This window comes from Dromiciops gliroides, chromosome 3 (assembly GCF_019393635.1).
Source record: "Dromiciops gliroides isolate mDroGli1 chromosome 3, mDroGli1.pri, whole genome shotgun sequence".
Lineage (NCBI taxonomy): Eukaryota > Metazoa > Chordata > Mammalia > Microbiotheria > Microbiotheriidae > Dromiciops > Dromiciops gliroides.
This window is the reverse complement of record NC_057863.1, coordinates 286,914,880-286,937,137: the sequence shown is the minus strand read 5'-3', so window position 1 is coordinate 286,937,137 and position 22,258 is coordinate 286,914,880. Positions and strand designations below refer to the sequence as shown.

Sequence of the window (22,258 nt, the reverse complement as noted above, 5' to 3'; positions counted from 1 at the left end):
CAGCAGATCATATAGAATACTGTAAAGGGACTGATATTCCTGACTAAACCAGGATCAGCAGGGGAAGAATTCATGGAGTTACGTACTTCAATCAATATTACTTCTATTATTGAAATATATGGTTTCACTAAAGTCCAGAGATCTTTGGTTCTACAAAGCTAATTGCCTTTTCTGAAGAATAGCCTAACTAAAGATCAGAAAGGTTTGTCCCAAGGTTTGGACATCACTAGACAGCAGAACTGGAACAACGCCATGAAAGTAAGACATAAAAATATCCTCAAAGTCAAAATATCAACATAGTCTCACAGGCACAATGATGCCTAAAGACATTTTCATTGTTATTCCCCAAGTGCAATGTAAGTTTTTTGAAAGCAAAGACTCCTTTTTTTCTTAATTCCAGTGTATTTATAGGTGATATGTTGTAGTAAGGAAAAGTGATGTTATTGGTATCAGGAAAACATGGATTCAAATCATGCCTCTGACTTGACTGTATGACCTTGGACAAATCACCTAACCTCTTGGGGGGGAGGGCACCAAGTATTTTGGTAGGAGTGTCCTCATTGGGAGTTTCTTACAACATTGAAATCATAGTTTCAGGCAATATGAAAAGCAAAACTGATGAATTATTTATCTTCACATAATAGGAATTCAGGTCACTAAATTTATGGAACTGATAGTCATCCTTCATGAGACTAATAAGGTTATGAGAAGCAAATGAGATCATGCATGTAAATGCGCACCATAAAGTAAAAATAGCTAACTGTATTTTTTAAAAGATAAGAAAAGATTGCTTAAGATAAGTTTCATGGAAAGGCATGTCTTCAAGTTTTGAATCTTGTACCTTTCATTTAAAAAGTGATATCTATAACCTCAATGCATATTTTTTCTCTTTAAAAAAAAATTCATAGGGGTAGCTAGATGGTGCAGTGGATAAAGCACTGGCCCTGGATTCAGGAGGACCTGAGTTCAAATTCAGCCTCAGACACTTGATACTTACTAGTTGTGTGACCCTGGTCAAGTCACTTAGGTCTCATTCCCCGTCCCCACCAAAAGAAAGAGAAAAAAATGTTAAAAAAATTATATTCACAGTCATTCCTTCAGAATAGGAAAATACGATTTGTTGACTTATTTTAAAATTAATAAAATACCAAGGTAAATAAATTCATTTCATATGTTTTACTTTCAGTATAATTCACAAAGTTGGAACACAATTAAGCCTAAATAAGAACACCTTGTTGGGCTGTGGATAAATAAATTCTGAAGAGATTTTTAAAAGTCAAGTTGATATTTTAACTTCATGTATAAGCAAGGGAATTGATCTGGTGAGCACCTGATCAATTGGAGTTCGCCAATCAGCTTGATGAGATTAACAAGGAATGGACTGAGGTCTAAAAGTCACCATGTCTCACTGAAGTGTATATACTCTTAAATCCTCTACTGAGAAGACATGGGTAACTTCACTGATTGTCTCCCCAGGGCTGGGATTACTTCCAAGATGATGGATGATGAAAGTACAGGCTTATAAAATAAAAGCTGCCTTTACTGATGTGATATATAAAGATGAGCTCAGTCTATTTGATTTTTGTCCCTTGTTCTTTCAGACTAAAGTAGATAGCAAGTGTGGTTAAGGGAGAGGAGAGGGCAGTTTTTCTCCCTTTTCCCACTCAGGAGCAAAATATGGCAACTGATAGAAGAAGCCCATGGCAATCAGACTATACTTGTCCAGGTAACCTAAGTCCACGTACTTCAGGTTCCTGGCTTCATTTGGACTAATTATTTCTTTTTTTTTTTTTTTCTGAGCACAGTTTGGAGACCTGAGAATAGACTTTCCATTCACGTTAAAGAGTCAAAAGGGATCCAGAATTCCTGAATTCAGAGACTGGTCAGTTAAAGGAAAATTTCCTTACAAGCTTATTGTTGGCTGCACGGAGGATTGCTCTGCAGCTTAAGGATTACCACTACATAAATTAGTTGGGGAGGGTGTAAGGGAGAGAGGTTTAGGGTGCAGAGGATCTTGTTAACCTTCTCTTTCCATGAGTTCAGGTCTAAGATGAACAGGAAATGGGGCAGCTAGGTGTCACAGTGTATAGAGTACTAGCTCTGGAGTCAGAAGGTCCTGAGTTCAAAACTGTCCTAAGGCACTTACTACTACATGACCTTGGGCAAGTCAATTAACCCCAACTGCCTTGAAAAAGATGAATAGGAATGATTTATTCAGTAGTCCTCCAAAGGTTCCTTACATTCTGAGGATAGTCTAATGGGCTATGTGACTATTTTGTTTTTACATTTGCTCATAGGCTCAAATGATCATTTCACATCGTATGGACTTCTTGCTGTGGATGAAGTTAAGACTTTACCATACTTGATACCTATATGGTACAATGTGTCTAGGAAAGAATGGGAGATCTAGTTACCCACTTATACAGATAAAAACTATACATAAACTTCATTTTAGAAATGATTAACTCCAGGTAGGAGAAACAAGTTAGGAAGGAAGAAAATGATCCTCAGAACTATGGAATTTTAAAACAAATTAGGGGGGCAGCTAGGTGGTGCAGTGGATAAAGCACCGACCCTGGATTCAGGAGTAGCTGAGTTCAAATCCGGCCTCAGACACTTGACACTTACTAGCTGTGTGACCCTGGGCAAGTCACTTAACCCCCATGGCCCCGAAAAACAAACAAACAAAGAAAACCAAAATTAGTACACTTTTTTCCCCTTAAAAAATTTTGTCTTCTGTTTTTCATATTGAGGTTTTCCCCAGTACTTTCCCCTCCCCTTACAAGAGAGCCATTTCTTATTAAAAATAGTTTTTTTTAAAACAAAAGGGAGAAGAAAAAGAAAGAGGAGGAAGAAGATTAGAAGAAGAAAAAGAAGAAGAGGAGGAGAAGGAGGAGGAGGAAGGAGAAAGAGAAGGAGAAGAAGAGGAAGGAGAAGGAGAAAGAAACAAAGAAACAAAGAAGAGGAATAAATCAGCACAACTAATAAATTCATTGAAAAAATCTGAAAGGCACTTGGTGGTGCAGTGAATAGAGTGCTGGGCCTGGAGTCAGGAGGACCTGAGTAAAAATCTCACCTCAGACACTAGCTGTATAACCCTGGGCAAGTCACTTAACTCTGTTTGCCTCAGTTTCCTCATCTGTAAAAAAAGCTGCAGAAGGAAATGGCAAACCACTGCAGTATCTTTACCAAGAAAACCCCAAATGGAGTCTTTTAGAGTCAGACATGACTGAAAATGACTGAATAACAAGAACACTGAGAGATTGAGACATTGCCTCTGGTACTATAGACAGTATGTCAGAAATCTTCCTCACCATCCATGAAACTCCACTGTCTGTCATCATTCATTTCACTCTAACAAAAGTGTGAAGAGAACTTAAGGAAGGTGCCTTAGTAAGATAGAGCCCCTGTAGCAAACTTAAGTGAGGGTATAGAGGAAAATTTTACAGGCCATGTAAGAATGAGTGGATTATGATTTACTTCATCAGAGAGAATACTCAAATATCCATTAAAATATTCGAATAAAGCAAAAATATAAAACCAAGCCTACTCACTTGACACTAATAATAATACTGATCTGGTTACAACAAAAACCTATATAACTTTCTCAGAGAAAAACGCAGGGTAAATATCTGATCATTCCGTCTCCTGAATGAGAGTGTATGAAAGTTTTGTGCAGTTTCTAGTAAACTATGACATCTTGCCACACCTCAGATGCTGTTAGTTATAGTGGACAGCATCCCATTTATTCTCTAATAAATAATTGGTTGTCTCACTGGAACTGAGAGTGAATTCATCCCTTTCTTTTCCTCTGCCCCCTACTGGCCTCTCCTCACTCATCCCTTCCCTGCTTTAGTGAGTATTCAGGTATAATGGTAAAAACAGTGGGGAAGAGTTGAACTCGCTGCCATTCCTTTTTTCTATTTGGGGGAAGAGATCTCTGGAAAATGTTGCAAGAAATCAAAGCTATCACAGATTACCAGCAATCAGCAGTAACTTTTTTATTTCCATTTACCCCCTCCAGCCTTATATGCTCTCCATAATACACGAAGCAGGCCAAAATATGTACCTTTACAATGCACACAGAAATGAATCTGGAAAGATGAAGGCTGAAAGGAGTGTCAAAGTGCATGTGGCTAAAAGCTGACAGAAAGAAAATATCAATTAATTGTGCCAATTGGAGACCTTCATCCCTAACCCCAACTCCCCAACCCCCTGACTTTCTTCTATAATGTTTAGAGCATTTCTCTTCACTGGCTTGTTCACAATCTCTTTTAGAAAGTGAGAGAGAGGTTAGGAATGTGACAGAAAAGCATTTGGCAGCAGTTCCTGCAGGCTGAGAATGCTCTTCCTAGCACTGCAGATGAAGCTTCCTACATAGGGCATTTCAATATTCCAACAACATCTAAATCCTTTCATTGTAAAAGAAAAAAAGATTTAATATTTATTCTATTCATATTAAAAATAAAGCATGATAATTTAAGGATGAGATTGAGTTAGGATTACTATGGCTGTGGGAACAGGATTTGAGATTTAGAGAATAAGCAACATAATTTAGTTTCTGTGTGTTTTGTTTTGTTTTGTTTTTGCTTATAGAATAGCAGATATATTGCACTCATCATTTAAAATGGTAATATAATGCTCTATTAATTGGAAATATTATTTTAAAATGCATATATTAAAATTCCAAAAAAGAATAAAGATGGAATTGGTTAGGAGATTAAGAGAAAGATGGGGGGAACTCCCCAAACCTTAGTGATAAGAAGTCCAACTCATTTAATAATATTATTCTCTTTAAAAAAGGTTGCTTTCTTAAAAGAATATTTCAACTTTTTATATAAAAAGTGATTTGATACTAATGGTTTGAAAACCTTTTATTTACATTTTGAGTTTGTAAAACGTTAACTTCCTATTCTTCAACATTGTATATATAATATATTTTTCTCTACACAAAAATGCTCATTAATATTCATTTTGGTCTTATGTTCTATTCAGCCCTGGCTTTGCTACTAACTTATGATAGAATCTTGAAGTAGTCTTTTGCTTACTCCAGGCTTCATCTGTAAAATAAGGGGTTTGAACTAAATAATTTCTAATGTCCCTTCCAAACCTAAAACTCTGTGAGATTCTATTTTTAAAATTTGAAAAGAAGAACAAAAAAGTTTCTTTCACAAGACATCTGTCATAATATGGTCAGGCTGAAGAGGCTATGTACTACATATGAAAGAAACTTCTCAAGAACATATATAAATTTTTAAAATATATTGAGTGCAGCATATCAAAAATGCAGGAATGGCAAAGGATCTCTGCTGTCCTGCAGATGTATTTTTACATTGAGAGTTGAGTTGGTTACATTTACACTATTTAAAATTTTAAGCCTTTAGGGAATGAATCATGTCTATTTTTCATTCAGAAATGAATAAGCTCACACTATGATTATTTCATGATCTACAGAACTATACTGACAAACAACAGAGTGTGTCTACATGAGCCATTTTTTTGCTCTGGTTTTACATTATAGATTCTTTGATAGCTACTGCTGTAACTTTTTAGGGCTTATTTTTAATACTGCATGAATATAGAAGTTCAAATTTTAAAATGTTCTTTGTAAAAAATATCCTACTTTGCTATTAAAAGTTTATTGTTTTAGATACAATAATCTTTTAGATCCATAATCAACTGATTATGATTTCAAAAGTTTAATTTATAGCTATTTGAGATAAGGTATGTGCATATACAGAAATACATCCTAGGGGAATGTAAAAGAAGAATTGTAAAGAGAAATCATGGTGGTCAAAAGAACATTTGGATTAGAGTCACCTGGTTCTACTTTCATTTTTTCTAACAATTAGATATATTCCATTGTGCAAGTCACAATGTTATTGGGCCATAATTAAACTACATGATTTTCCAATCTAATATCTTGTGATATAGAAAAAAGTTTCAGTGAAATGGGTATATAACTGATTTAACAAGCATTCATTCTCCTCTATGTATGATACACAGTACTAAGCACTTTATAAATATTATCTAATTTTATTTTCACAACAATGTTGGTCGGTAAGTAGTAGTGTTAACCCCATTTAACAGATGAGGAAACTGAGGCAAATAGAAGTGATTTGCACAGAGTCACACATATAGTAAATGTCTGAGTTTACATTTGAACTCAGGTTTTCCCGATGCCTAGTCCAGGGCTCTATCCACAACACAATCTAGTTTCCTCTATTAACTATATTTATTAAATGTAAATTTATTTTTATTCATTTATTAGCTACAAATATGAAGTATTTGATGAATATTTGTATGTATGTATATATGTGTACGTATATTTGTATGTGTATATATCTATATGTATATCTATATATCTTACCCTGTAATAGCCAACAGAATTATTTAAAACAAACAATCAAACAAAAATTTCTGTCCTGCAGATATCCCAGTTTTACAACCTGGCACATAATTAAGGCAATCCTGGAAAGAATTCTGCTACAACCTTTTTCTTAAAGCATCATGTAGGGGGTAGCTAGATGGCACAGTGGATAAAGCACCAGCCCTGGATTCAGGAGGACCTGAATCTATGTTCAATCTATGTTCAAATCCGACCTCAGACACTTGACACTAGCTGTGTGACCCTGGGAAAGTCACTTAACCCTCATTGCCCTGCAAAAAGTAACTAACTAACTAACTGAATGAATGAATAAACAAACAAACAAACAAATAAATAAATAGATGCATACATAAATAAATACATAGATGAATGAATGGATAAATGAATGAATAAACAAACAGACAAATAAATAAATAAAGCATCATGTAGATTTTTCTAATGAGAAAAGGACAAAAATGTTATATAACTATAAGTTACCATAGTCAGTTTTTATCATTTTCATCCCTTTGTGATTTTTCATTTATAGAACATAGAATAAATAAACAACTCAGGAAATAAACCAGTCCAGTGAAAAGAATGCTGTATCTGAAATCAGAGAATCAAATCTCAACTCTGCTACTTATCTGGGTGACCTTGGACATGATCTTTAACCTCTGTATTCCCTCATCTATTAAAAAGAAGGGGTTGAACTATATGAACTTTACTATCCCTTTCAGTTTTAAATCTATGATTCTATAAGGCTTTGAGCCATTACTACATCCATTAAATGGTTAAACAATGTACATTGATAGAGGAACTAAATTATGACAAAAAACTAATTTTGTGAAAGTGTTTTTAAAGTCTGCTACATGTCATATATAGATGATACCATCTTATACGTTAAGGGTTCTTCATACACTAAAAAAGAATTCCTTTTACATTATCTCAGTTGAGCCTGAGAGCCCTGTGAGATAGGTAAAACAAGTATTATTATAGCATTCCAGAGATAACAAAAGGCAACTCAAATCACAGCTAGTTAAGGGCAGAGATAGGACTAGGACTCAGCTGTTCTCACTCCTTGCACTTAGGGTGCATTCATTGGGTATGTTGCATGCACACACAGAAATCAAATTCTCAGAGCATCCCTTTTGAAATCATGAAACAAAATAATTTGGAGGTGTCATAATTTTATTTTTGCACAGAATGCTACAAAAATAAAGTGTCACTTTGAAGTCACTGAGTCTGCAGTAACCCAAGCTGAGATTTTTCAGGGATGATATCCCTACATGATTAACTAAGTACCTGAAAGTTCAAAGGACAAAACTCACATTATTCCTCTGACACTTCAAGATTCTGATTATCAAAGAGCCAAAAGTCAAGGAGAGTAGAGATTATCTCACCATTTTAATGATTCCTGACATTTGACCACCACTCATTCAATCTAAAATAGGAAACAGTTTTTGATTACAAAATAATTGCTGAAAGTTTAATCTTCAGAATATAGGTTCATATCACTTCACATGTATTCACTTCTATCAATTCAGATTGAAATGTCATTTCTTTAGTAGTGATCTGACTTGTATATTTGCTTTTTTGTAATGTTAACTCTCTAGACCCCACCATCTACATCTAGCTGCCACAAAAGCTGCTCCTAGTGGAGTCCCAAACTTCTATTTCTCAATTTTACAGATTTTTCCCTACTGAGTTATGAGACACAGGAATTGTGCTCAGTTGGAGAGAACATTTTTCTTTAGCATCCATAGGTGACAAAGCTTTTGTTTGTTTGTTTGTTTTCCTGAAAGGAAACCTACACTAATATATTAGCTAAATATTAACTGAATGCTAACTAAAAGCATGTCAAATGCACCAGCAAACTGAAAGTATTCTCCTGAAAGATGTCAGGAAAGGTAAAGGGAAGACAGGGAGCTCAATGTTAACTGAGTGAATAGAGGAGCAATTAGGAAAGGGAGTAGATATACTTAAGTAGGCATAGTGATATTTCAGGGGCTTCTCCATCAGTTCACCTTTGCCTGGAATTCCTTTAAACAGAGGACAAAGTGCTTAATTTTGTAATTTGAGATAAAAGATTCAAAATATAAGTTCCTAGGTGAGGTGAAAGGTTTAGTAATCCAGGCACTCTGTCACAATAAAGTGGGAATGAGTCAATCAACAAGTGTAAATTGTTGAACCTGTATTCAAAGATGGAGGAAGTGGTTGGTGAACAAGAAGATAATGGAGGCCTGACAAGTCTACAATGAAGGGATCATAGAAACCGTTAATCATAGATTTAAAACTTGAAAGGAAATAGTCCCCTCATTGGAATGAAATGTACTTGAGGAGGTTCAGAAAAGAAAAAAAAAAAGTGTTTTAACTGAGGTCACCCTTGTAGTCAAAGGGGAGAACCTGGTAAAGAACTGAGAAGCTGAAAATGCTAAAGGTGATTCTAATCATTTTCCACTTTTGCCTAGGGTTTTGTCTTTTTTTATCTACCTCTGTTTTAAGCACACAGAACCTGTACAAGGAGTAATTTTTGTTTGTATTGGGAAGCAGATGACCTGATTTCTAATACCACCTCTGTCATTTACTCCTTGATCCTTCTGGGCCTCAGTGTAATCATCTATTATATGAGGAGGGGGAAACCAGATGGCCTCTCAGGTGCCTCCAAATTCCAAATCTGTGAAATAAACATAATTTTGATAGGGTAAAAATATGTGCTCTCAGTGTGAATGCTGGTTTTGAGATGTTCATTTTATTGTAAAATTTCTATTTTTTTTGGTGGAGAGAGTGTTTATTTTTAGTATTTGACTGAACAAAAGATATGGCTGGCAGGGCTAAGTCCATATATGACAGTAAGTAGCATCTTTTATGTTTTGAGTACAAATCAGGGACTAAATGCATTGTCTCAGTTCTGTCAGCCTGAGCCCTGAATACCATTTGTTAAAGAAGTCAGAGTTGGAAACCAGCCTGGAGAGTCAAGGAAAATCAAGCACAGGGTCAACTTGAACAGATAGTCTGAAACCAGGAGGATGCAAAAGCTTTTGGTCAAAGACAGAGCCAAAGGTCAAAACTAAACAAATCCACTGGAAAGCAGAAGCTAACCAGACACAGGAGGGTCTTTAACTTGAGGTAAAGTCTGCTTCAGGCAGAAACTTTCCTCTTTTTTTCCTGCTTTAGCTGAAAGAAATGACTAGCTTCTACAGTTTGCGCAGTATAGAATCTAGAAATTCAAAGCATATTATGACACAATTGATCACATCTGGCAGGGACCGACAAATTTCAAACCCTGAACTCCAGAAAAAAGCATTTTTGTATGCCTCTACCAAAGAGGGAATTTTAAAAAAATAAATGAAATAGTCAATAAGAGGAGCACGAATTCATTAGGTTGCAGTTACCCCCATGTACAAAGTGGGAATACTACAACTTGCCCTGCTTCAGCAAGTTGTTGAAAGGTTAAATGAACTAAGGCATAAAAAGGGCTATAGAGGTATGAACTCCAGATAGACTGGGGTTTGAATCCTGTCTCAGAAACTTATTAGCCACATGATCCTGTTCAAGTCATTTATTGCCTGGAATTCTTCATGATCCTCCCAAGAACCTCATCACAACTGACTTCATAATTTTTTAAGATATCATCACCCTGATCAACTGTGATAGACTTAACTCTTCTCAGCAATACAATGATCCAAGATAATGTCAAAAGAGTCATGGCAGAAAATGCTTTCCACATTCAGAAAAAGCACTATGGAGTCTGAATGCGGATTGAAGAAGACTATTTTCACTTTTGTTCTTGTTCTTGTTTATTCTTTCTTGTGTTTTTCCCACTTTTGTTCTGATTCTTCTCTTACAACATTGACTAATGTGCAAATATGTTTGACATGATTATAATGTATAACATATCAGATTGCTTGCTAGCCTTGAGAGGAGGGAAGTAAGGGAGGTTGTGAGAAAAATTAGGAACTAAAAAAAATCTTTATATGTAATTGGAAAAAAGTTAAAAATTAAATTAAATTAAATTAAAAGAGAATGAAAAGATATCATCACCCTTGGTACTCACACAGAAGGTTACCTTCTGCCCCTGGCACTTCTGATTGGAGGGCAGAGTGAAAAGTTCCTTCTAAAATTGCCATTTAAAGGATACCTAGTCACTCTATCTGTTCCTACCTGGGTCTATTTCTTTGACTTTCTCTATCTTGCCACAGATCTTTTAAACATCCTTTTCTGCATTGTTTTTCTCCACTAAATTGTTAGGTTTGTAAGGGCTAAAATTCTAGCTATACCGTCTAAAATATCTAATGAGTGGTCACCAATAAATTATAAGCTTTAGCAAGAGTTAGACTTTTAAGCATTTATTAAAGAGAATAAGAATTTGCTGAAGAGAAAGAGAAAGGTCTAGCGAGAAAGGGAAAGGCCTAGCTTCATCTATCTATTAAAGGGAGACAGCATTCCTAGCTCTGCTCTCCATCAGAATCCACAGGAAAAAGAGCGAGTCAGAGCATCAGCCTCCCACCTTCATCCTCCCACAAGCAAATGTCACTTCCTGATGCCAAAGAAAAGATGCATGGTCCTGCCCTCAGAGGCCCTCTCCTCATGTTGGAGCTTTCCTACAGTAAGTCTCTAGCAGGTGGCGTCATTCCAATTGTTACAGGTTCTTGAGGACAGGGACTGTCTCAGACCTTAGCAATTTGCCTAGCACATTGTTGTTATTTAGTTGTTTCAGTCACATCAGACTTTCATGATGCCATTTGGTGTTTTCTTGGCAAAGATACTGGAGTGGTTCACCATTTCCTTGTTTTTCTCATTTTATTGATGAAGAAACTAAGGCATACAAAGTTAAGTGATTTGTCCAAGGTCACACAGCTAGTAAGCATCTGAGGACAAATTTGAACCCAGGAAGAGGAATCTTCCTGACTCCAGACCCAGCACTTTATCTATTGTATCACTTAGCAGATAGATAGATAGATAGATAGATAGATAGATAGATAGATAGATAGATAGATAGACAGATAGACAGATAGACAGGAAGATAGATAGACAGACAGACAACTAGATAGATGCAGTTGTTCAGTTCTATCAACTCCTTATGATACCGTGGAGCATAGCATGCAAATACTATCTATGGGGTTTTCCATTTCCAGTGAATTAAGGCAAACATAGGTTAAGTGACTTGCCCAGGGTCATACAGCTAGTAAGTGTTTGAGGCTGGATTTGAACTGAAGTCTTCCTGACTCCAGGCCTGGCACTTTATCCACTGAGCCACCTTCCTAGATTACTAAAATAAGCTATCATGCTCATCAAGTCCCACGACATTAATGGGAAAAGAAAATTAAATGAGAATCATATGCATCATATTTAGTTCCATAATTGGTAAATCACAGGTACGGACCAAGTAAAATAATTTTAAAATAATAATCACTCTGAACCCATAATTTCATTCATTTCAGTAATCATTGCCTTTAACTGAGGAATCTCCCTGAGTGTCAGTAACTCAGGGTCTTAGAGAGATGCCTGGGACGCTGAGGCATGAAGGTTCTTAAGTCAGAAGCTTGAACTCTTCTTCCTGATTCCAAAGCTGATCCTATGTATTTTGAAATATGTGATTTTTTTTGTCTTTTGGTTTTTGGTTTTTGATTGAGGCAATTGGGGTTAAGTGACTTACCCAGGGTGACACAGCTAGTAAGTGTCAACTGTCTGAGACCAGATTTAAATTCAGATCCTTCTGAATCCAGGGCCAGTGCTCTATCCACTGCACCACCTAGCTGCCCTGAAATATGTGTTTTTAAAAGACTGTACAAAGAATTTAAGACCCTTTCCCCTTCTTCAGAATTCTGCTATCACTGTGTGTGAGCTTTTTAATCTATAAAATATAGACATTGGACTAGAGGGCCTTTGAAGTCCATTCCACTTCTAGATATTTATGATCTTTCCATTCTCATCCCCAAAAAGTGATCTAATCATCCTTTATAGCATAATTGGGAAATAAATTTCTTTTCATGGGCAAAATCATAATAGTATTAAAGGAAAAAAATATACTTCAGCTTTGGAAATATCTGCTTTTACTACAATTTTTTCAGGCATAAATTTAAAATACATGAATTTACATATGATCCCATATATAGTGAACTTCATGAGGAATCTACAGAAAAATTCCACATATATATTAATAAAAGTCCTATCACGGCATTAAAAATATATAATAAGAGAGTAGTCTTATTAGTTAAAATAATTCAATTTTGTGTATAGGACCCAACAACCCACAAATAAATTTGATTATCACCTTTGTGAAAATTTAATGGTATCAAAAGAAGGCAATCAAACCATACATGATGTTTATTCAAATATGCATTCTCATTTATTGCATATGTGACCTTCTGTCATGTAATATGACCATATACTTATTAGAATATATACATTTAATAGATGCTCAGAAGTAACTTTTAACTTTATTCATTTATTTTTATGAGGTAATCAGGATTAAGTAACTTGCCCAGACTCACACATTTAGTTAAGTTTCAGAGGCCACATTTGAACTCAGATCTTCCTGACTCCAGGAAGAGATAAAGAAAATATTAACTCCAGTACTATGAAAGGGAAAAGTAAACTCAAAATTTAACTCAGAATATATAATAATGGAATAGAGTTTGTGCTTTAATTTGGCTTAGACACAAGTTATGACTTCTTATTCTGTTAAACTCTACAATTACATTTTCATCTTTGTGAAATGATAAGAAAGTGAGAACAAAAACAAATTCAAAAATTTTACATGAACTCCTTTTCTCATTATTCTTCTTAAGATAACTGTGCCTACTTCTATTATTATAGCACCTTAAGTAACTTCAACATAGAGCTTTAGAGAGCTTCCTGGGGCACCAGGACATTAAGTGACTTGTCCAGGATCACACAGTTATTATTAGTCAAAAGCAGGACTTGAAACTAGGTCTTCCTTTCTCTAATGTCAGCTTTCAATTGGTTCTTTAATACTGCTTCTTGGGTCAACATAATGATATTTAAAGTAAAAAAAAAATATCTCCAAAAAAGGAAGTATGGAAATTAATGTGTTGCATTTGACCATTCTTACTAACATCTTAAATTAAAACATTCTCATGCTGATCTGCCCACAAATCTGCATAATTAATAGATTCAATTCCATTCAACAGACATTTATTCAGTATATGTGTTGTTACACAGCTCATTATTCCAGGCATTTGAAATACTTCAGGCTAAAGAATATTCCCCAAAATGTAAGCACATGTAACAAATGTTCCAGAAGTATCATAGCATTGATTTTCAGGTGTCTCCCCACAAAAGCTTAAGGATGCTTTGCTACATTTAGAGAAAGCATCATCCATTAGAATAATCACTTTCTGAATAACATTAGCCACCAATAGATGGACCCGAAGCAGTACCTAATCTACATATAATACTGCTTTGATTTGTAACACATCTCTGGATCCCCTCTCCCGTAGGAGAGGCCTGAGCTAGCTTTGTGGACATTCACTATGCTGCCTAGCACACATTCCAACCCTGTCAAGGTGATTACTTACATTATTTTTCTGCAAGACCTGCAGTGCCTTGTTGACATTGTTCAGAGCGTGAACTCTTGTGGAGCCTTTTTCTTTTGGCTGCAAGCAAAAGTAGATGTTTATTGACCAGCACAGAAAACAGGATTTATTTTACATAATGAAGACCCTTCACAAAATTTACCCTTCAATTTGCAGTTTTATAATGTTCAGTAGTAAAATGATGTAAATATTAAAAAAAGTTTTGAAATGAATGTCAATTGTTAACAATTATTGACAAAGAACATCTGATTTGATTTGTGCCCTCTTTTTTGGTATTCTATGTAGCAAGCTTTTTGAAATTATTATTATTATACCATAAGGCTATTTTTCTTATTGTTATGATAATTTATCTGCTCCCATGACTAATTTAAGGTCAGGATCTTAAGGAGCTATGTAAGAAATTTAATTTATACAATGTAAACTCTCATATTAATCTTGTCAGTTTATTTATATGTTGGAGGGAAAATTTAGAAGCAGTTTCATCCTTATTTAAATAAAGCAATGTAACATTATCAAAAATTTCAATTTCTCTTAACAGTGTCATAATTAGTTCATAGAACTCAAGCTCAGAATCAATCAACATAGGTTTATAAAACACCTACTATGTGCCTGCCATTGTGCTAGGCACTGGGGAAACAAAATGTAAAAAACAATTAAACAACTTCCCTCTTTAATGGAAATAGCACCCAAATGGGAAAGAGAAGGACATACTTCAATATGTATATGTCTATATACATATATACACATACACATACATATACATATACATATATAGGTATAGGCATAGGCATAGGCATAGGAATAGGCGTGTATATATATATACACACATGTGTGTATATGTATATATATATGTGTATACATGTATGCATATATACACATATACAATTATAGTTGCATGTATATATGAATAAATGTACATTTGTATATACGTATGTATACATGCACATATTTATCCTGAATAAATACAAAACCAATACAAGGTAGTTATGTGAGTAGAAACATTCAGGAGATCAAGAAAACTTCTTCATATGGAATTCCTTAAGCCACTGAAATAACAGGTCTCATAAAAAAAAAATCAAGACATAAGAAGAGCTATTGGTTTGTTGTGGGGTTTTTTTTGGTTTTGGTTTTTACCTCTCAGGAAGAAATATATGTGTGAACAGAGGAGATAATAGTTGTGAAAACACTTTGAGTTTTTCTAAAGGAATTCACCACATATCCAATATAGTTTTACTGCACCCCCTACCAGAATTCTCCCTTGGTTTTTATCATGGTGCTGAGGTGACCTTGAGATTTCAAAGATTATGCCAGTATAACACCAAGCTTCAATGACTTTGAATATGGACCCAGTTGTAGACTGTATCTTCTTTCAGGACAAGTGTGAGTTTCTTAAAGGCAAGAACTTTTATTCTTGTCATTTTATCTTTAGGACATTGCAGAGTAATTTGTATTGAATGGGTACTAAATAAATGTTTATAGCATTCAATTGATAAAATTAGTCTTATGAAGTTTGAAAAGGGTTATTACCACGTTGGATGAAAGATAGTGACTTTTTCAGTCCTAGCAACTCCTAAGAATCATTTCTTAAATCATAGCAGGGGATCTGTATTAGCCCAAGGAATACCCATACCTTCCTTCCCACTGGAAAATACAGATACTTAAGTACTTAAACCACTATTATTATGTCTTATTCAATTAAAATTTGGCTACAAATTAGCTACAATGGTTATAGCATATTTAAAAGACTATTATATAATTAATTGTTCAATGAGAATGAGTCAGGGAGAGGGAAATGTAAGAAGTTGCTCTTATTGGTAAGTTGGAACTCTTAAAATATAGCTACCATCGATAACTTGTATATATATTATTCAGCATATTTAAAATGGACATGACAACATTAAAATAAAGGATAATTGTCACATGGTAAAAGAAATTGTGTCTGTCAAATCAATAGTCATAAAAATAACACGTTTCCTTTTCTTTTAGAATCATGTAAAATTATGTCTATGAAATTGTAATAAAGTTTATAAGTGACTTCTCCAAAAAAAGCTACATACCAATTTTTGACCTGTAAGACCTTCAAGGAGGTCCAAGAGTCTTCTTCCATCCTGAAGATCGTTGAAAAGATCTTCAATGTGTTGCTTCCCAAACTACAAAGAAAAACACAGTTTAATTAATTGAAGCATAATATACTATATAATTTATTATGTTTCTTATTTCATTTATTTTTAGAAATTTTACCTTCCTAGTTGACCTCTGTCACAATTTCTCGATGCCCTCTTAAATAATCAAAAATTAGATTAATAACTTAAAGGTCTGCCAGTCTGACCATTTACACAATGGGGGAAACCGAGACAGAGAGCTGAAGTGACTTTAGAAAGCTCAGATAACTAGGGAGAACTGGACCTTTAAACCAGGTATCTTAGAGTTTTATCAAGTATTATTTTTCACTGCAATGAGTACCTCATTTTTATCTAAATGCATGTGGAACTATATGTCTTGGAGGAAAATGAAACTAATAAATAATAATAATAATAATAATAATAACAATAATAATAATTATTTTACAGTGTCCAAAGCTTTATTAGGCACTTGCATACATTGTTTTATTTGAACTTTACAACATTTGTGTGAATTAAGTATCAGTGTAATCAGCTGATGAAGTTGAGGATCATAGGGTTTAAGGGATATGCCCATATTCATGTAACTAACAAAGGCCAGAGGAGGCTTTTAAAGCTAGGTGTCTCCTGACTCCTGGTCTCCTGACTATATGTCCTGCACATTCTACAGTACTTCCAAAAACAGGAGGCATATCAGAACTTTTTTAATATTTACAAGAAGATACAAGGCATATGACTATCTGCTTTGCATAAGAAAGACATAACAGAATTCCTTCCCATAAGCAGCTTAAAACCCAATTTTCTCTACTATACTACTATTTAAATAATATCATTCAATAGGAGAATTTCCTTTTGAGGTTTGCAACTTTTATAGAAAACGCTCTCTAACAAAAGATGCCAATAGAGACAAAGTTTCTAAGTGGAGATAACTTTTTTACTTTAATCTTCTCTTTGAATAGCTTTGTAATCATGGTACTTAAATAGCCATTTATTAGATTCAGTGCAGTTTCCCTCCTTAAAAACACATTCACCAATATTCTACCACCCCTAAAAAATGGGGAAAAGGGAAGAGAAAACTGAAAATAAAACAGATTTGAACATTTTAAAATAAATTACATTAAAATACTGTAAAAACAAATATACATGTATATGTACAGTCATATATTATTTAATCTCACAAAGATGGTAGAACAGATAAAGTGCTAGCTTTAGAATCAGAAGACTTGGACTCAAGTATTGTCTCACACACATATTCATATTTACACACGTATAAAACATATTTTGTACATAACATATGTGTGTGTGTGTTAACTTTGGCAAGATGTTTAAATTTTCAGTGTGCCTATCAACTTTACTAGATTACAAGTTAAAGAACAGTTGTTATTCTGCATTTGTAAAGGTTTGTTCAAAGAGAATGCCAGAAACAAATAGAATCACGAAATCAAGTTACAACAATAAAATAGTTAACTATGCACGTCTGGGCAAAAATGTTAAGTCAGCTAAAAGTGAAATATACAACAAGCATCCTCATGTCACTAAAATTCAACTATGGATTTGTGCTTGCTAATTACTGAAAGGAGTTCACAGAGGGAGGCAGACCTATTGAAGCAATCTATTTTAACAAGGTCAATGAAAAGAGAGTGCAGGTATGTTAGAACAAAAATATGCTTATGTGGTTGAAATGAGAGCTTGTTAAAAATCATGTATTTGTTAGTGCATGAGTTATTTAACAAAGAGATTGAAACTAAGCATAAGGCAGCTAAGTGGTACAGTGGATAAGCAACTAGGACTGGAATCAGGAAGACTGAATTCAAATCAAATTTCAGATACTTGCTAACTGTTTAACCTGTGACAAGTCTCTTAACCTCTGTTTGCCTCAGTTTCCTCATTTCTAAAATGGGGATTCATAATAGCACTACTTCACAGAATTATTGTGTGGATCAAATGAGATAATTGTAAAGTACATAGTTAAATTTTAACTGTTATTATTATGATTATGATGTAATTAAAATAAGAGAAGTAGGGGCAGCTAGGTGGCACAATGGATAGAGCACCGGCCCTGGATTCAGGAGCACCTGAGTTCAAATCTGGTCTTAGACACTTAACACTTACTAGCTGTGTGACCCTGAGCAAGTCACTTAACCCAAATTACCCTGCAAAAAAACAAAACAAACAAAAAAAAATAAGAGAAGTCTATGTCTCAAGTTTAGACTAAATTTAACAGCATTTTTATTTGTCCAACCAGAATAAGCTTAAACAAAATCTTGGTCTAAACTTCTTGAGTTATGCATTTCTTTATCTTATATGCATAGCTTTAGTCTCTATATCAAAATATATAATTCACTAAAGGATATATTTCTCCTTAAAAGTCTATTTTGTAGGGGCAGCTAGGAGCTGTGGTAGATAAAGTACTGGCTGTGAGAATTAGAGATCCATCCTGAGGAGAAAGTATGTGGCCTGGCAAGTCCAGAAGTTACATCTATAGAACTGCCTGTAGTCATGTCAATCAAAGGTACCAGCCAATTAGCTTGGCGCTGTGTGTGTGTGTGGATGGCCCTGCTTCCTGTTTCACAGAGGTCTTCTGGGAGAAGTGGCAGAAATCGCTCTCTTTTTCATCCAGGATTGTGGCGTGGTGGCAGAACTTCACATGAACTGCTAGGAAAAGCAAGGGTTTCTCTCTGGCTATTCCAAATAGATCTAAGCTAGAATTTTTCATACTATAAGGGATCTTTTCTCAACCTCTCTCTCTTCACTAACTTCTAATACACTTTAATAAATACTTAAAAGTCTAAACTCTTGCTGAATTGATCAGAAAATCTTAGCTAGTTTCTCCCCCACACTGGGGTCAGGTCAGGTGACCACACATTAGATTTTAAACACCACAGCTAGAATTTTAGGCTTTACATGGCCCTAGATTCAGGAGGACCTGAGTTCAAATCCTGCCTCATAAAATTGACACTCACTAGCTGTGTGACCCTGGCCAAGTCATTTAACCATCATTGCCCTGCCAAAAACAAAAACAAAAACAAAAAAAGCCCAAGAAGTGGAAAAAAAAGAAATTAATGTTCAAGCATCAAATAATAAGATAAAGGCATGACTTCTTAAATGATTTCATGGAGGATAATATTAATTCCATAATGAATAAATGAAGGACATATCTGAGACATTAATTCCCCTAGATGAGGACATCAATAACTCAAAGACAACAAAAACGATCTAATAAACTTTTCCACATTAGAGATAGAGAAAATAACATAGAAAATTATTTAAAGATAATTGTTGGCAATGGGGGAATTTTAATTTTCTTTATTTTTGTGTTATTTGATCTAACCTTTCATATATGAGGTGCTTCAAGGAAACAGTCATTCTCAACTACATTTAGTAATGTATTGATACACCCAGACCCACACATACACACATACATACACACGCACACACACACACACACACACACATGCACACACACACACATGCACACCAGTGACTCTAGAACCAACGGAATCAAATATAAAATCTTCTTTTGGTTTTCACAACCTTGTAACTTGGCCTCATCCTACCTTTCCAGTCTTCTTTACTTATTTTATTCTCTTCCACATACTCTGGGAATCAGAGACACTGGTCACATTGCTATTCTTCTCAGGAGAATCTCTGTCATCCCACCTTGGGTATTTCCACTGATTTCTTTATGCCTTGGATTTTCTTATTCGTCTGCCCTCACTGATTTCCTTCAATTTCCAACTAACCTCCACCTCTTAAAAATGCCTTTCCCAATCTCCCTTAATGCCTTTTCTTTGCTGATTATCTCCATTTTATCCTCTCTATTTCTTGTTTGTACACATTGTTTGCAAGTTATCTCTCTTATTTGTCTTGGAGCTTTTTGAGAGCAGAGCCTAGTTTTACCTTCTTTGAATTACAGTACATGGCACAGTTCCTTGCACTTACTAAAGGGTTAATAAATGATTGTTGACTGAAACATGCTATGGCACACTCATTATGTATGGTTTTTCCAGGCATCATTTTATGGGGCATTTTTCAGATGTCATGGGCAAAGGTGGTTAAGTCTATGCCCCACTGAGCAATAACAGGTTATCACACTTATACTAAAGCAATTTATCTTAATTCAAGTGAAGCACAAAAGCAGAAGAGCTATTTTGAGCCTCTGATATAAAGTGCATCTTCCCTTACAATCCACTTCTTACATCACAGTCCTTTCTATAAACTATCTTTTGTCATTTGTCAGGATATTGTTCCTCTTGCATCCCAGGGATCTCTTTTAGGTGGAATTTGGCTTAGCAGCCTCTTTATTATCATCCAAGATATACTTCTTTAGCAGTAGCCCAAGCAATGTCCCTGTGGATCTTTTAGCTGGCCTGACTAGATCATCGGCTAGGAAATAAGAGGTTCTTTTCTCCATCAAAAGTACAATCTTGAAACAAGGAAAATACATAACTGACCTAACCCAAATAAAGGAAGGTACATTCATTTATTGCTTTCCTGTTCCTTCAGAGGCAATAAAAACAAATTGTCTATTCTGCTTCTATTTCTCTTCTAATGTCATTAAAATTCTTTTAAAATGTTTTGTGATTAAAATGAAATGAAATATAAGCAAAATCTGAAAATGGGGAGGGGATAAAGGACACTCAACCCAACATGATGATATCTCTGACAAGACAGTTTAATTACAAATTTCTATATCTAAATTGTATTTTAAAAAACTGCCAATCTCATGAGACTTCAACAGAAGGCTGCTTTTCAGCAGTAAATGAAATATAAATGAATTTTCTAATATTACCAGGGAATCTCATCTTGAACCCAGAAAAACTCAACATTTGTGGCAGCATTATTCAAACCTTCCTTTTCAAACTAACTAAAGATATTCAATGGAAAAATGATATTTTTTTTTGGTTTTTGTTTGAAAAAAATATTTAGTGTTGGGGCAGAGACACATATGACCCTTTAGATTGACAGGGAAAATTCACATCGTGACATGTGGCTAAATTTGGAGAAATTAATGTCAGCTTGAAATATTAAAAAAAAAAAACACCTGCTGTTTTAGTGGAAAGTTAGACAACTGAAAGTATACATTATCTCATAAATGTACACAACCCGAGTTTGAAATATCCAGGAATGGAAGATGGGTAAAAAATACCAGGCAAACAGGCAACACAATCCCACCGCACACATATACAAAACAAAACAAAACAGTGTACTTTAAGGAATATTTAATAACAGAATATGAGAAATCTTAGCAGCATTTATCCAGTTGCTTAAATATTTAGGTCCACACTTTCATCATCTATGAAATTAGAAAATTTGCTTACTAGCTTTGTGATCCTGAGAAAGTCACTTTACTATTTCTGTGCCTCAGTTTCCTTATCCATAAAAATGAAGGAGTTGAACTAAATGACCTGTAGGGTCCTCTCTAACTAAATTGATGATACTATTACTACATTTAAATAACTCAAAATTCTATGAACCCTATGATGACAAGAATAGGTAGTAGGCAATAGATTTGGAATATAGGGAGAGATCATGGATAGCAAAAAATAAAACCTTTGTAGGGAGACCAAGTAATCTCGGTTGTTGTTCAGTCATTTCAGTTGTGTTTGACTCTCCATGAATTCATTTAGGGTTTTCTTGGCAAATATACTAGATCGGTTTACCATTTCCTTCTCCAGCTCATTGTACAGATGAGAAACTGAGGCAAACAGGGTTAAATGACCCAGGGTCACATAGCTAGTAGGTGTCTGAGACTAGATTTGAACTCAGGAAGATGAGTCTTGTAAAGAATTAATTGTTATTTGAGGTTTTTATGCCTCAGGGCGCCCTGGCCTGGGGCTCTGCAAACCTCACGGTGCTCCACCCACTGGCTTTAGCCATTGCCATGGCGCTGGCACTTCATGTCATCACCACTCGCCAACGCTTACATGGGCCTGGCAAAATTATAATGATTGGAAGCCTAGTGAGGGCAGTCATGTGACTGTCAGAGTGGCCAGACATTTGATTGAGGGCTGTGTGGGATTTCTGGGAAGGGGAAGAATTCGCCATTCTAGCTAAAAGCTGGAAGGCGCCAGGAGCTCTGCTGTGTATTCTCAGCTGATTCCTGGGCGGTGGTATTTTTCAGGTTGGATAATTTCCCTTTCCCCATTTTATTTCCTTTCCCTTGATCCTACTGATCCTGTTTGTGTTATTTTTTTAAAGTTCGTTCTTGT

General features: G+C 35.0%; 1 protein-coding gene across 1 annotated transcript in view; it reads right to left on the bottom strand.

The window, feature by feature from the left end:
* DMD (dystrophin) overlaps positions 1 to 22,258 on the bottom strand; it is a 2,325,391-nt gene that overhangs the window by 1,887,781 nt on the left and 415,352 nt on the right. The window contains 2 exon segments of the mRNA XM_043994767.1: positions 13,909 to 13,986; positions 15,984 to 16,076. Of these exon segments, the coding sequence (XP_043850702.1) occupies positions 13,909 to 13,986; positions 15,984 to 16,076 (171 nt within the window).